The sequence below is a fragment of the Peromyscus californicus genome, unplaced genomic scaffold (assembly GCF_007827085.1).
Source record: "Peromyscus californicus insignis strain IS unplaced genomic scaffold, ASM782708v3 Scaffold_23__1_contigs__length_62951481, whole genome shotgun sequence".
Lineage (NCBI taxonomy): Eukaryota > Metazoa > Chordata > Mammalia > Rodentia > Cricetidae > Peromyscus > Peromyscus californicus.
This window is the reverse complement of record NW_026294534.1, coordinates 5,394,337-5,410,239: the sequence shown is the minus strand read 5'-3', so window position 1 is coordinate 5,410,239 and position 15,903 is coordinate 5,394,337. Positions and strand designations below refer to the sequence as shown.

The 15,903-nt window shown below is 43.3% G+C and overlaps 1 protein-coding gene across 1 annotated transcript in view; it reads right to left on the bottom strand.

The window, feature by feature from the left end:
- The window catches only part of Myo16 (myosin XVI), a 394,847-nt gene that overhangs the window by 126,291 nt on the left and 252,653 nt on the right, over positions 1–15,903 (bottom strand). The window contains 5 exon segments of the mRNA XM_052751634.1: positions 200–255; positions 257–406; positions 687–767; positions 4,079–4,251; positions 8,922–8,997. Coding sequence (XP_052607594.1) covers positions 200–255; positions 257–406; positions 687–767; positions 4,079–4,251; positions 8,922–8,997 — 536 coding nt within the window.

Here is a 15,903-nt window from a genome sequence, read left to right as displayed (position 1 = left end):
TCCAAAGTCCTGCCCTCAGTACATTTGGTCACTTTTTACATAAGCTCTGTCACTCTTCCCTGCCTCCCAGATTATCTTGTTTTCACATGACAGTAGAACCACTGAAAGTTATGCTCCAAAAAGAAACAGGAAGGATCTTTGCTGAAATGGCATCAGTGTGGCATCTCCGCGGAGGGCAGAACAACGGTTCCAGACTGACCTGGACAGGAAGTCCTCGAAGGAAGGGCGCACCGGGTACCCATAGCGGAACAGTTTTCACCAGCCCTAGGACACCGAGGTACTGCAGCTGAGCAGACACGTAGAAGTGATCAAACACGCCAGGCAGCTGTGAGGTATTGGGCTTGATGCAGTGGATGAAGTGTGGACTGCCCCTCTGCAGCTTCCCGGTGATGTCAGCCAGAGATTTCTATGGACAGAGAAGAGCACAGTTGACTCCACAGAGAGACAAAGGAGTCTACACAGGTCTCTGAATGCAATCCATGATGTATTTGCATATTGCGCATTGGTTCAGCACGTGTAGTGTGTGTGTGTGTGTGTGTGTGTGTGTGTGTGTGTGTGTGTGTGTGTGTGTGTATAAGTGTGGCTTTTCTTCTGAAGGTACTCAGGACATTAGAAATGGAAAACTGTAACACTGACACATTGCAGTCGAGACAAACACGGAGATTCTGAACCTGAATGCCACTAACCGTGAGTTGTGATGCGGTGGTAACCGGGTTTCCGCGTTCCAGTCTTTGAAGGAAAGTTGAAGATCCTTTCTTTTTTAATAACTGTGTGTGGGGGGGTGACAAGGAGGACAGATTTATCGTATTAGCTTCCGGTGCAGAAGGGAAAAAAGAGAAATTAAGCTTTATACTCATGTCGATGCACTTGTAGACAAACACATAAGCCAGAGGTCATAAAGTCAGGACCCAAGGACTTCGATGACGTTATCACAAGTCTGGGAAATGGGCAGCTGTGAGAAAGGTGACAGTCACTGCTGCTAACCTTTCATGCTCAGGATGCTCAGGGCTCTTCCTTAAATCACCACTGCCTCATAGCAAAGACAGGTTAGATCAACACAGGAGGTTTCCTACAATGTCTTGGCTATTTACTAGCTGTTCACATTAGTTGTGAAATGTAGCTTAGGTTGGGGCAAAAAAAAGATGTTATTTTGTTACAGTTTTGTTCTTATACTTGTTACTTTGCTCTCTAAACTTCAAGACAATTAGTATAACACAGATGTATGGATTTGATGCATTCTTGCCCCCCCCCCCTTTATCTGCTAAAAGGAATGGGTTAGTAAGGTGCTTACCCTTGGAAACTGACAGAAAGCTGTGTTCTTCAATAAATAATAAAACCAGCTTTTAAAAGAAAAAACACCATATGTAGCAAAAATTAAGTGATAATGGAAAAAATTTAAAAGACAGTGAAAAGAGTGCCATTGAGTGAAGAAAATAAAGGGCACGAGGTAATTAATTAAATCTCACTGGGGGTTTAAAGATGCCACATTACATTTCAAAGGACAAGGGTGTAGACTAACATATCCACCACTCTAAGATAATTTCTCTTAACACTATGGAAGAGAAATTCTGATGAGACACAATTATCTGCTTGGTAGTCTATGAGGCCAGTAGCTGATGAAATACCATCATCTGTTTGGTACCCTGAGGACAGCAGCTTATTTCCTCCCATTAGGATGAACTGTGCAGGGTGCTGATTCATTGCGGCTGACAAGCGAATGCAAAATGAAACACTTGGCCAGCATCAGCCCATTTCTACAAACTCAATGCCAGAGTCATGTCCAGTCAAGGCATGGGTAAAATTCCATGTTTCTGACCCAGCGGGTAGATGCACAAGGACTGGGATGGGTCGAAGAGAAAAGCAAGGGCAGTGGGGCAGCAGAGTGTTTAAGGAATCATTACAGTGCATCCCCACCCCGGAGATGGGCACAAAGTTCCTCTTTCTGGATAGCTCGCTACTGTGAATTATGTCTCTTCTCTAGTCTTTCAGGGAAAAGCCGAGTGTCACCCAGGTCTCAAGCACTTAATCACTGAGGTTAAAAACTGCAGTTTAGAGGCATGTGATTTCTTACTGTTGATGTGCAATCTGCACGAAAAATGAAAGGCCAGAGGTACAGAGACCCTTGGAACCAAGCTCTTCCCATGGGGAACCTTGTCTTTCTAATGTTGAGATGACTTTCCCTAGGCTGTGACATGGGATTCCTGCCAAGTCTGATTCAGCAACTTGCCTAGAGGTCATTGATCCTAGGGTCTACTAACTAAAGGCACATGCACACACAGGCACACACAATGCACACACACACACAGGCACACAAACAGGCATACAACATACACATAGGCACATACACACACATTGGCACACACACAGTACACACAGAGAAGCACATACATACACACTCAGGCACACACACACAGTCATGTATACCCACAGGCATGGCCACATACATGAATATACAGATATAATCACATATATACATACACACAGGCACACACAAGCATTCACACACACACAGATATGCTGTGCATATACATATAGACACATACACATAGGCACACACATACACATAAGCACACACATGCACACATACAAATACACATATACACAGGCAGGTATACACATATACATTCACACAGGTACATGCAGAAACACAATGAGCATACATATACACATTTACACAAAAGCATACCCATACATGCACATATATACATATACATATTTATATATATACATATAGACACACAAACATGTGCACACACATAGACACATACAGAAACACAATGCACATACATATGAATACAAGTACCCACATACATACACACAAAATCCATATGTGTATACATATATCCATACAATATACATGTGGAGGTATATGCACATGTACACATACATACACACTTATACACAACTTCACACACACAAATCTGTCATTTTCAAAAAGGGTGGCATTTCAAACTATGTTTTCCTTGGAAGGTATGTTTCAACCTGCCTCAGTAACTGCATTTTCAAAATCAATTGTTCTCATATCCTCTTCTATATTTTGGGAGACAGAAGAAGGGAACTGGAAAGCAGTCTGCTTTTGTGTTCTCAAGAAACAAAGCAGTGAATATCCATTACCACAGCACTGGAAAGAACTACAAGGAGATTTTATTTCCCTTTTAGACACAGAACCTTTAGTCATATATCTAACATATGTGGAAGAAACACACTAACAATTAGTGTACTACAAAAGCAAGCTCAAAGTCTACAAATACATAATGGAAACATTCTGCTTCTGGGAAAAGATAAGTGACAATTTATCATTTACAGACCCCAAACTTTGGAAACAATAAGATCTATAGGATAAGATATTAAGTTTATTTCTTCAAATCCAATTGCCCTGAAGTTCCTTTACATTCATCCTAAAAGATGGTTATCAAGGTGAAACATAAGCAGGATATCTCCCGGACAACCAGTGATATCACTATAAAGCTGTGCTCACACTGAATTGTCACTATTCTGAACCTTTCTGTGTCTCCTTACCCAGTTATAACCTTGGAAGCTACCTATCTTAGCATTAACTGTTAACTTGACACAGCCTAAAGGCATCTGAGAAAATAAAGTCTCAATTGAGTAACTAACTGTCTTTATCTGTTGGTCTATGAGGGATTGTCTTAGTCAGTGGAGGAGAGTCTATCCCACTATGAGTAGTATCATTTCTTGGACCAGTGGCTCTGAGCTGTGCTGTATGAGAAACCTAGCTAAGCACAAACCAGTGAGCTAGCCAGAGAGTGAGTCCGCAAGCCCCATTCCTCTGCGGTCTCTGCTTCAGATGCCTGCCTTGAGTTCCCGCCCTGATGTCCCTCAGGGATGGACTGAGACTCGGAAGTGAGATGAAATAAGCGTTTTCTCCCCTAACCTGTTTTTGGTTATGGTGTTTGTCACAGCAACAGAAAGGCAGCCAGGCCAGCATCTTCCTCTTTAATTCCATCTGTTAGAATGTGGGCATCTTTCTAATATATTAAGATGGTGCTTTTAGGAGAGAAGAGTTTGCACTAAGGAAACTTAAATACAGCAAAAGTAAGAACAATGTAACTCCTACCTTGCTAAGTTCTAGGTAATTCTTGTTTGCTCCAATCATTGAAGAGGCAGTTCTCTTACTGAGTATGGTGGATTTGTGTCCTCTGAATTTAAATGATGGGTAGGAAGATAAAAGCGATCCCGTTTGTGACAGTTTTGACTGGAACAAATGACTGATCACAACATTTTCACTCGCTAGGAGATAAATAGATGAACATTGTAAGTGGCATTGAAATCACTGCCGAATGTTAGGCTTGCTCTCCGTGGAAGCACCCCTCCCCCATTCTGTGCTGACGAAGTCGTTGATAGAGTGGACAGTGGGAACTACTTTTTCCTGGGTTCCATGTTATTTCCACCAGCATCCATTTCTCCTGACAGATGGTGGCTCCCATTGCTCTTGGCTTGAGTCTTGATCACAGCTTTCCAACCTGAGCGCTTGGCTTGTGGCTCTCTGAGGAGTACACTTCCTCTTGTCTGGGTTGTCAGCACTGAATCTTACTAGCTCAGACCTGACAGGCTTTTGTGTACTTGACACAGTCATAGAAACATGAGTTTTTGGCAGCAACTCCCCACTGCAGGAAAATAACTACCCCCTCTAGAAGACACATCACCCTGCCAACCCTGTTGAGAGAAGTATTTAAACACTCGTGGCGACTCGGCCTCATTGGGTTGCATCTGTCACTGGGTTAAAGTGGCAAAAAAGCCCCTCTGAGTTCAGCTGCAGAGGTGAAGCCGTCCATGCTGACACCAGACTCCTCAGATTTAACGTCTGGGGTCATGAGCGCTTGCCCAGCTACTCACGGCAGGCCAGACCTCCAGCAGGTGGGTTTTGGATTATGAACCTTTTGCATAACATAGACACAACAATGCCTGTGTTGGCTATGAATCTGGAGGGAGCCTTTTGCTACTGGTGTGCATATGCAGATACCTTCTGAGCTCACCTGGCTTGTTAAAGAGACAACAAAAATGACAGTACCCATATCATGAAGACTACTGCAAAATTAAAATTTGGGATAATTTACGTAACTCCTTAGGATCATGTTCAGCCCGCCAGACACTTCACAATATTCAACAGCTAGGCGGGTTTGTTTCTACCTTTCCCACACACAAAACAGCCAACCACGTAGTGTATGTGTGCATGACTGTAATATCTTCAGGGAAAACTCACTACAGTAGTGAGCAAGCAGGAAGCCAGCACTTTCAGAGAAGAGAGCTGAGACTGGGAGAAACAGTCGAGGGAATGCTGGGACTTGGGGTTAAAATGACAGGTTTCAGGGTGAATTTGTTCATATCCACACGTGCGCATATCACCTACATGTATCTATGAGACTTTCTGAGCTCTGAGCATGCCTAACCAAAATACTACCCCGGTAATAAGAGCTCGCCCAGCCCCTGACCTTGGCATTTCTCATTGTCAATCCTTCAGCAGAACTAATTGCTGGTTCAGCATTGGCAATGAGGACAGGACGGTGGTCACTGGAGAGGCTTGGGAAGGCCAGTTGTCAGCAAGTGCTGAAAGTCAGTGAACCTGTCCAAAAGAGGTAGGTGTTGGCAGGAGCGGGATCTGATGGTCAAGCCCTATCCTATTAATGAAGGGCTAATTAACACAAGGGAGAGAGGCCTGTTAGAGCAGAAAGCCTCTGCTGATGGAAAATCCTGGCCTCACAGCTCTAAGAGGAAAACCTTGGCTTAGGCAAGAATGATTACTCCAGGCAAAATCACCGGGTAGAATTCAGACGGGACAGAATGTTTCCATGTTCTCACAGTGCTTGCTCAAAGGTGACTAACCAGCAACAAAGGAAAAGTAATCAGGAGAAACCAAAGATGCCTTATCCCTTTGGAGAAGGTGAACACCACCAGTGATAAGCCAGACCATCACCTCCTGGGACTCAGTGCATGAAGCATCCTGCATTTCTGTGGGGTTCCAGCTTCTAACGCAGGGAAACGCCAATCGACTCCAAACTCTTGTTCAAAACCAGCAGTCTTTCAGTTTTTAAATAGTGCTAAGAGGGGTACTGCGAAGTTGGGGCATCGCCTGTGAGTAAAAATGATGAAAAAGAAATGACCCCTGGTTGGGAGAAAGTGGCAGAAAAGACACTCGTGGCAGAGTGACAGAGTTGTGTACGGGTTCTGTCCACTGTGCGTGTGGCATCGATGAGCAAACGTGAGACAATTCACTCAGTCCATGGAAGATGATTTCCTGATGTCCAGGAAGAGCACTGAGGGTCTTTAGACATTGAGAGGAAAGTGTTTCAGAAAACACAGGAAGAGATAGAAGGAGAGGAGGAGACAGAAACAAAATCTGCAGCTCTGGAAAGAGCATTTGGGAACTCTAAATTTTTAAAAACTTTAAAAGTTTTTTTTAAACTACTCCAAGATAATAAGGTAATCAAGAGGCATAAAGTACCACTCATTTAAAGAAATATAAATTGGCCGGGCGGTGGTGGCGCACGCCTTTAATCCCAGCACTCGGGAGGCAGAGGCAGGCGGATCTCTGTGAGTTCGAGGCCAGCCTGGGCTACCACGTGAGTCCCAGGAAAGGCGCAAAGCTACACAGAGAAACCCTGTCTCGAAAAACCAAAAAAAAAAAAAAAAAAAAAAAAAGAAATATAAATTGAACAATTAAATAACTGAACAATTTTCATATGTATTTAAAGTGTGTGTGTGTGTGTGTGTGTGTGTGTGTGTGTGTGTGTGTGTATGTGTGTTTGTGTGTGACAGGACCCATATATAAATAATAAAAAATATTCTTCTTCTAATAGGAGTAAGGTGCCTTAAATAAATTAAAACACTACACACTAATATGGGCTACAACATATATATATATATATATATATATATTTTTTTTTTTTGCCCCGTTTCTGTCTTGTCTCTAAGTCACATGGTCAGATTGCATGAATAAGGAAGATACCATGCAAGGACTGGTATCTTTCTGTCACAGCTGAAGGCCTCCTGGGACATCCCGTCACCGCCCTGGCCGTGGCTGAGCAAGCTCCAGCAGAAAGCAGATGTGCAGGTGTCCTGCTTGCCTTGTGCCTCTTAGAGCTGGGTGAGTGAATCTCTGCGAAGAGCTGGTTTTACTCATGTGTACTCTTAGGCTCGGATGGGTAGAACCCCCTTACCTTACTCAAAGGTAGACCACTATCTTCCTCAAAAGCAGACCCCTCCATCTTCCCCAAAGTTAAACCTCTAACTTCCTCCAATGGGTTTCCTACTGCAAAGAAGATTGTACTGGAAGTCATTGTTTATCAGCTCTATGTCCTCATAATTGCTTATCATGGCATCCTGACATTCTGCAGATTCATATAACATTATCACAGCCAGGCTTCTTTTGCTTGCATGATGAAATATGTGAGTAACTACAGTTTGTAGGCCAAGTGTAGCCACCACGTGTGCCTATACACACATTGCTACCAACACCATGCTTCGTATCTTTGCAAGGTCTATGGCTACTGTCCTGGTGTGCCAGCAGAGCTGGCTAACTGCAACTGGACCTTATGGTTCCCAGAGCCTGACACACCTATGCTCTCCACACAGAGCATCCACCACCTCACATATAAATCACAAATAGGCCAGAGCATATTGTAAATTCAGTCCTCCTGCCGAGAACTAAGCAATGGTCATCCATGCTTTCTTGGAATCAAATTAACTTGTTGATGAGTGTAAACAACAGAATAAGTTTAAAATATAGGCATTCTATAAAACAAGCAAGATTAAAACACCCCCAGTCATCACCTCATTCTAACTACGTACATACCTCATGAAATACCTGAAAGAAACAAAGCTTTGGGATGATGTGTAAGACATGATCTGTGTGTGGGACCTTCACATAGGGACCAAAAGGGAAGTGTGTTAACAGTGAAGTTGAAATAACCGCAGTAGGAGGCCCGCACTTCCCAGCAGGTAAGAGAGAATGAGCGTATCAAGTCTCCCCTTTGTGATTTCACCCCCACTCCTGTTCCCTGCAGTGTCTCAGCTGAGAGAACTCACAATAGCTGGGTGACTGAGAGGCCACCACCACTGAGAGAGCCCCTGTGTAAACAGTGCATCACGACTACGAGGCTGTGACGTGGGCAGAGACACCCTGAGTCAGCAGTGACGCAGATGTCTGACCTCCAGTTCAAAGCATCTGCCCACTCCACGAAGCCTGAATTGTCCTTCCAGGAAAGACAGATGGCTCTGCCTCAGCAGGGGACTTAACTCCCTAGGCTACCAGAAAAACGTGAATCACCAGGACTCTGCTAAGAAAGTGATTACTAGAACAGACAGAATCACACATGTATGATTATGGTGTACATGTTAGAATATAGTGCTACATATTGTATGGAATTATAGTTGACATATGTATATAAAATATTAATATCCAAAAATAGGAGCCTATATATATGTATGCATTTATATGTATGTATATATGTGTGTGTGTGTGTGTGTGTATTTATACATGTACACATTGATCAGTTTTCTACTTAGTGGGCATTAATACTTCATAACTGAAAGGACATAAAAATAAAATACCACTCTAGTTGTGACCTGGAGTCATCTTTAGTAATGGAATTCACCCTGCTGTGGTCTAAATAAGTTCGGAAGCCATGTTCATCTTTATTAGTCTCCACAGACATGCTCTTTCATATTCAAGCACTGAGACAGGAAAGGTGTTTTACTTGCCTGCCTGCTAAAAGCTGAGTCAAATTGGGGTTTCTACTGAACTCCAAATTAGGTTGTAATCAGTGTACAGTGTGGCAACATCCTCGTTATCCCGAACACTGGAGAGCAAATGATGTTCCCACTGCCCGTGAGGCGGTAGCACATTTTACAGGAAATCATCCCAAGATCAAGAAGTAAGTATGGGGAGAAAATCAACTTACTTTTCATCACAAACAGGAGGTTCTGTGAAAGGCAGTCTCTGTTTCTCTCAACCGCCCCACCGATCTCATACATTACCTGCAATGAGACAAACAGCAAAATTGCTTAAGGATAAAAGGTGACTGTGAAAAATCCTTTAAATAAACCACTTGGTTTACTTGGGTCTTCAAAGGTCCCTGTAAGGAGGACCTTCAGGTTTCGAAGTTCATGTTACATGCCAGGGCAAAGCTGGTTGCCTGGTTGTCTATGGCCAGAACAGGTGTAACCACACTACAGTGTGAGCTGGGAATCACAAGACTTTTCATTGGACAGCCATTGCTAACTACCAGCAGCTTCATCTACTCCAGGGAAGCCTTTCTCCGCAGGGCTGGTCATGACCAGATGAGACCCTCATCAGAAACTGGAAATATACCCCCCCCACACACACACACATGATAAAGGATCACGCAACCCATAACTCCACAGTGTGGAGGTAAACCGGTCTGGGCTAGAATCCTAGCTTCTCTGTTTTTCCTGGGTTAGGGAGGTCAGTCCAGTGACATCACACAAGACAGCCACCTCATTTTTTACAAACATCTGGGTCTCTGATGAGCCCCTTTAACGTCCCCAAGTTCCCATTTAAATCTTCAGAATGGTGGTAGGCACTGTCCTGTGCTGCCAAGTCTGTGACGGAATGCATGATAACTTCTCTGCAGATTGTCCAAAAGTTAGACAGAAAGTCTCCGGTGCTGACTCAGCATCTGACCAGCCCATCAGAATTGGCTGTCACTTCTTCAACCCATTTTTAGATAATGAATGGCAGCTGAGCTCACCTTCTCCTGGCATAACCTCCAGTGTCTGAGAAATAGGTGCTGCATTGGGCTCCCTTCCCAGATTCCCCAAGTACCTTTCCAGATACCCACAACATTTTTGTGAAGATTGTGTCCACACTCCCCTCTCCCAACATCCCTCTTCCCGGCTTCACATGTTCCTGGTGCAGACACTTAGCAGTACTCCGACACCAGGTATTTAAACCACAGCCCTCATCCTTAACAGCCTATGGCATCTTCTCTTGGAACTTGCCCGCATCCCATCCCTCAACTCCTCTAGAGCTCTGAGATTGCTGCTTCTCTCGGCTTGCTTCAGGTCCTGAACCTCAGGCTGACCACAGTAGCAGCTGACTGGCACTGGAATGCCTCCACATTCCTGCCTGTAACAGCAGGGACAGGGCAGCCCTTGTCTTGCTGTCAGGAGGGGGTCTTCTGCGCCCACCATCTCATGCTGAGGTTTCAGATCAGCCCTGTTTGCTAAAAGTTTCCCGATTCACCTCTTGATGACATCACATCACAGTACACCCTGGAACTGTCAGAAACACTTTTCCTGGTCTTCAGGTTCCCAGCACCATTTCCAATTTTACTTGTTCTTGGTAGCTGACAGTATTTCTTGCTTTCAGGGAAGAGCTAAGACTCTCTTACTTGAAAACATCTCCGGGCTCCTGTTTCCTTTCCAAATAGCTATTCATTCCATGTTCTGCACACTCTCAAGGTGGAGAGCTTGGTATGACCAGGATGTCCCCCCTCCCGGGATTGTCCCTGTCATCAGACAGTGGCTAAGGTCCCTGCATTTGTCTTTTCAGTTCCCACTTTTTATACTTAGTAATTCATACTGGTAAAAAGGACTACTACTTATTATAACTAAAATAATAAAAAGACCAAAAATTCATTTCTGCCTTCTACATTCTCATCTGGGTTTATACCAACTCCGCAGTTAAATGGACATGTCATTTACATAGAACCCCTGAGACTCTGGAGTATAGGTCTCTTTATTTTATGGTTCTAGTCTATAAGACCAGTCTGTTTTCTACATGAGAATCTAATGATTCCAAATGAACACACACACAGATATACACACACACACACGCACACACACACACACACACACACACACACATATACACACACACAAACACAGGCACACACACATGTACACACACATACACACACACATGCACACGCACACAGGCACTCACACACCAGCATTCAATGATGGCTTGGTATGTATAGGAAGTGTAGAGTGTGGGGCTAGCAGAATTCATCTTACGGCAAGTGCTTTTGCATAAAACACTGCATCACCATGTAGTACCTACTTATGCTGTACAGAATAAATTTATGAAGTCTTTAAGTCCTCTTTTAGGGGGGACAACTTACATTCTATAGAGTTCTCCAACTGTGAAACTTCTGACCGAACTCCTAAGAAATGGATGAATTCAGTAATGACAAGATTTGAGTTAGCAGTTCGGTCTGAACACTGGACACTGCTATAGCCAATTCAGCAGTAAAAGTGGCTTCGGTGTTTCTTATGATTGGCAGGCATGGATTCTCCAAACTTGTATTCAAATGATTTTTCTAATCTCAAATCTGAAATCAAGTATTTTATAAGGCATCCATGGAATGGATTTTAGTGGGAAATGATGTTAGACACAGTCATCCATACCCGAGGCTGCACAGCAACCTATTATTTGGGGATGACTTCTATGTGTTTTGCAAAGGACATATACAATACATGCATATGTTTATAATGTGAGCATATATGCAGACACACAGGACATTTGTTAAAATACATTCTTTAAAGCTAAAACACAACTAGACTCCAACTTTGGTTTCTTAATGGAGATGATGAATTCCATCGAATGCGTTTGCTCCTGGCATTGCAAATCTAATATGACATGGTTGTTTCAGTCATGAGCACACAGTGAGACTGCCTGAGCAGGGCTTGAAGTTTAAAGATAACGAACAAGACAGGGAGGGAGGGAGGTAGGGAGGGAGGGAGGGAGGGAGGGAGGGAGGGAGGGAGAGAAAGAGGAAGGAAGGGAGGGAGAGAAAGAGGAAGGGAGGGAGGAAAAGAGGAAGGAAGGGAGGAAGGAAAAGAGGAAGGAAGGGAGGGAGGGAGGGAGGAAAAGAGAGACATGAGGGTATGGCAGGGATCAGTTGGTAAGAAGGGGGCTGGCTGGAGAGGGGGATTAAAAAGGGTAATAGAGATGAATGTGACCACAGGCCCCATGTTCAAGATGAATTGGTCAAAAAAAAGTAAATATAAGGTGTCTGTCTTTTAAATATTTACAACTTTAAATTTAGGATACCTTGAGTACCATTTATGCAAGGGATAATACAGGTAAGGTCTATGTGTGCATAACTGCTTTCCTTCCTTGGCAGGGTCCTGTAATACCATCAAAACTGGGAAATTGATCAACGCAGTGAAACCACAGAGTATTTACATCAGCATGGGGACTTGTGTGTTCAGAATTTCTTTTGATTTACCCCTGTGGTGATATTTTGCTGTACTCTAATAAAGTTTGTCTGAAGATCAGCGGACAGAGACAGCCACTACATTAGACATAGAGGTCAGGTAGTGATGGCACACACCTTTAATCCTATCACTCAGGAGGCAGAGATCCATCTGGATCTCTGTGACTTCAAGGCCACATTGGGCTACATGAGATTGACCCAGTCAAGGACAGAAACAGAGCCAGGCAGTGGTGGCACATACCTTTAACTCCAGTATTTGGGAAGCACACATGCAATTAATCCCAGCACTAGGAAGGTTGAAACAGGAAGTGATATGGCTGGGCAGAGAAAAGCATATAAGGTGTGAGGAGGCAGGAACTAGGCCCTTTCAGCTGAGGACTCAGGCTTTCAGTCAAAAGATTTGCGGAGTTGGCGAGGTGAGAAGTGGCTGTGGCGTGTTCCTTTGTCACTCTGATCTTTCAGCATTTACCCCAATATCTGGCTCCGGGTTTTTATCATAAGGCCATTTAGAATTTGTGCCACATACCCCCTCCAACAGCTCAGTCATTTGTATGTCTTTTCTTGGGTTCTCTGCTTGGTGGGGCCCTTTGCCCTCTGCCACTGTCTTGAATACAAAGCTTTGAAATGTTATGTGAAGTGTGGTCAGTTGATTCTTCCCACTTCACTGTTTATAAATACCATTGTAGCCACTTTGGTGCCTGAACCTTTCCTTATACATTTTACAGTAAGCTGGACTATCTAGATCTACAAAAATATCTGTTTTGATACAGGTCTCACTAATTCATGTTCCTCCTGCTTCTGCCTCCTTAGCATTGGCATTATTACAGGCATGCTCCCCCCCCACCCCCACACACAGTGACTGTGGTAGGAAATACACAACATTCATCTGGGAGGCAGACTACGTCAGTCATTCCTAAGTTGACAACTCACTGCCCTGTCTTCTATCCATGAACACAGTACGCTTCTCCTGTTTGGACTCTGATTTCTTCCAGAAACATTCTGCACTTTTCAGTGCTCTCTTTCTGTATATGTTGGATGAGTCTTTCTTACACCAGTGTTTTTTATTGTTTTTTGAGTGATTACGAATGTTACATTTAATTTCAGTGTCCATTACTGACATGAAAATACAACAAACTTTAACATTTTTCTTACATCTTTTAAAACGTTTTAATTGTTGGAGAATTTCATGCTCGAGCTCTGCATTTGCCTCATTCCCAGCCCGCCCTCTCCCCCTCCAGGTCTTCCCATGTTCCTCCCCACACTGCCTCTCAACTTTGTAGCCTCCTCCTCTTTATTATTGGTATGTCACATGTCCTGGCTGAACTTTTTTCTGGGTGGTTTTCTTTCTTTAGTGGATTCCTTGTGATTTCTGTCCACTGACATTTATGTTGTGTATACATAGAGATGGGTGTGGTTTTTTTTTTCTTCCAATCTATCAGGCTTTTATTTCCCTTACAACCTCATTAGATTCGCTAGAACCTCCAGTAAACACTATCCTGCAGGGTGGTGATGGGCAGCATCATTGCTGGCCTCTTGATCTCAGGAGTAAAACACCCCGTTTCCATGGTTATGCACAGCATTAGCAATGAGCTGCTGTGGGGGCTCTTTCTTGGGGGCAGCCATCTCCTCCAGTGCTGACTTTTTGGGGATTACATATGCTAATATTTGTGGGTGCTCCTTCTTGGGGTAACACAGTTGTCTTTTTAGAATGTTTGCTGTTGTATGTTGCATTTTGTCAAATGCTTTTTCTGCATTTATTGGTACAATGATATAATTTTTCTCTTTTATCTTATTAATATTCTGGATTATCTTGAATGATTTTCAAATATTGAAGATATTTACATTTCTGGAAAACATTAACTGACCATGGTAAATATATATACTACAAATTGCTCAGTTTGGTTTGCTATAGTTTTTGACTATATCCAGTTCTATTCTTGAGGGACAGTTTCCTGGTATATTCTAGCTTTTGTCTGGTTTTGGGATCAGAGCAATGCTAGCTTTGTAACAGAAATCAGAAAGCACTCTGTCTTATATTTTCTGGATCAGACTGTGTGGAGATGGTACTAATTTTCTTTTAAACATTTGGTAGAATTCTCCAGTTAAGCCATCTGTAAGAAGGAGATTTCTTTTTTTGGGAACTTTGAATTTTCAAATTCCTTTCCTTGACTGGCCTGCTGGGACGATCTGCTTCACTGGGGTGAGCTGAGGTAGCTGAGCTTCTGAGGAACTGGTCCATTTCAGCCTAACCATCAGATCATGGGGGAGTACTTACGTTCCCTTTTGATCTTCTGAATGCTGGCAGGGCCACAGAGAGGTTTTCTGTCTTGTTCCTGATATTGTTATTTATATCTTTTTATGGTCAAACTTACTAGAAGTTTTTCATTTTTATCCATGTGTTCAAAGGACTATTTCTTTAAAAAAAGATTTATTTTGATAATATTTAATTATGTGTAGAAGCGTGTGTCTCTGCATGTGAGTGCAGGAGCTCACAGAGGACAGAGCATTGGATGCTCTGGACCTGGAGCTACAAATGGTTGTGAGCCACCTCATGTGAGTGTTGGGAACTGAATTCAGACCCTCTGGAAGAGAAGCAAGTGCTCTGAACTGCTCAGCCGTCTCCCAAGCTGCCAGTTGCCTAGTTCAGATGGATTTTTATTCTATATTTTTTGTTTAAAGTTTTTTTTCCATACAATGGATTTTGATCATTTTTTTTCCTTTCTCCAACCCCTCCCTGGCCCTTTTCGCCTTCCCCCACACATAACTTCATGATCCGTTTTGTCTCTTTCTCCACAACAAAACAAGAAACAACAACAACAAAAGTAATCAACACAAATCTCTCCATTCTTCAGATTGAAACTTAGATTTTGGAATTTCTCCGTCCCCCGAATAGATGAGCATTTGATGTTATCATAGACCTTCCTGCTGCACTGACTAGTGATGTGCTGTGTTTTCCTTTTCCGCCAACTACATATACATATGTCTGTATTTTCCATGTGTTAATTCTCATATATATAAATATATTTATGTATGTGTATAAAAGCTTATATGCACATACACACAAACACTCTCTAGAATTTTCTCTGTCACTTTTGCATGATGTGTTATTTAAGGGGTGCTGTTTAGTGGCAGGGTATCTGGGGGTACTGTTTAGTGGCAGGGTCTCTAGGGGTTACTTTTCACCCTCCAAGTGTCTAGAGGTTTTCCTTTCGTCCTTTTCTGGTTCGGTCACAGTTGAATTCCATCACGGTTGGGGAACCTTTTCTCTATCCCTCCCATGCTTTAGGATTAGTTGAGTTTGGGGTTGGGGTCCAGAACATGGTCTACACTCATGCATTTTCCCAAGTTCTTAGAAAAATGGGATCCTTGTCTTAGGTAGCCAAAGTATCCTCTGCCTGTTGGTCCTTATTATATAGTTGTTTTCACGGTCACTGGGAGGGACAAGCTGTGCCTTCCACTTGGCCTTCTGTTCCTCATCTTCCTCTGACACCTCTGATCAGGGAGGCAGGTACAGCCTCACTGCCACCCATGGGAGCATCAGCCTAGTTTCCTTGGACCTCTTCAACACTTCACTGGTGCTGGATGCCCTCCTCCTGGCCCCCATCAACTGCTACTCCCAGCCGCCTGCCCAACAGGAAGACTGTATGCAAGAACTATGTCTAAACAGAACAAATCTCCCAGGGAGGCTACTCATAAAAGG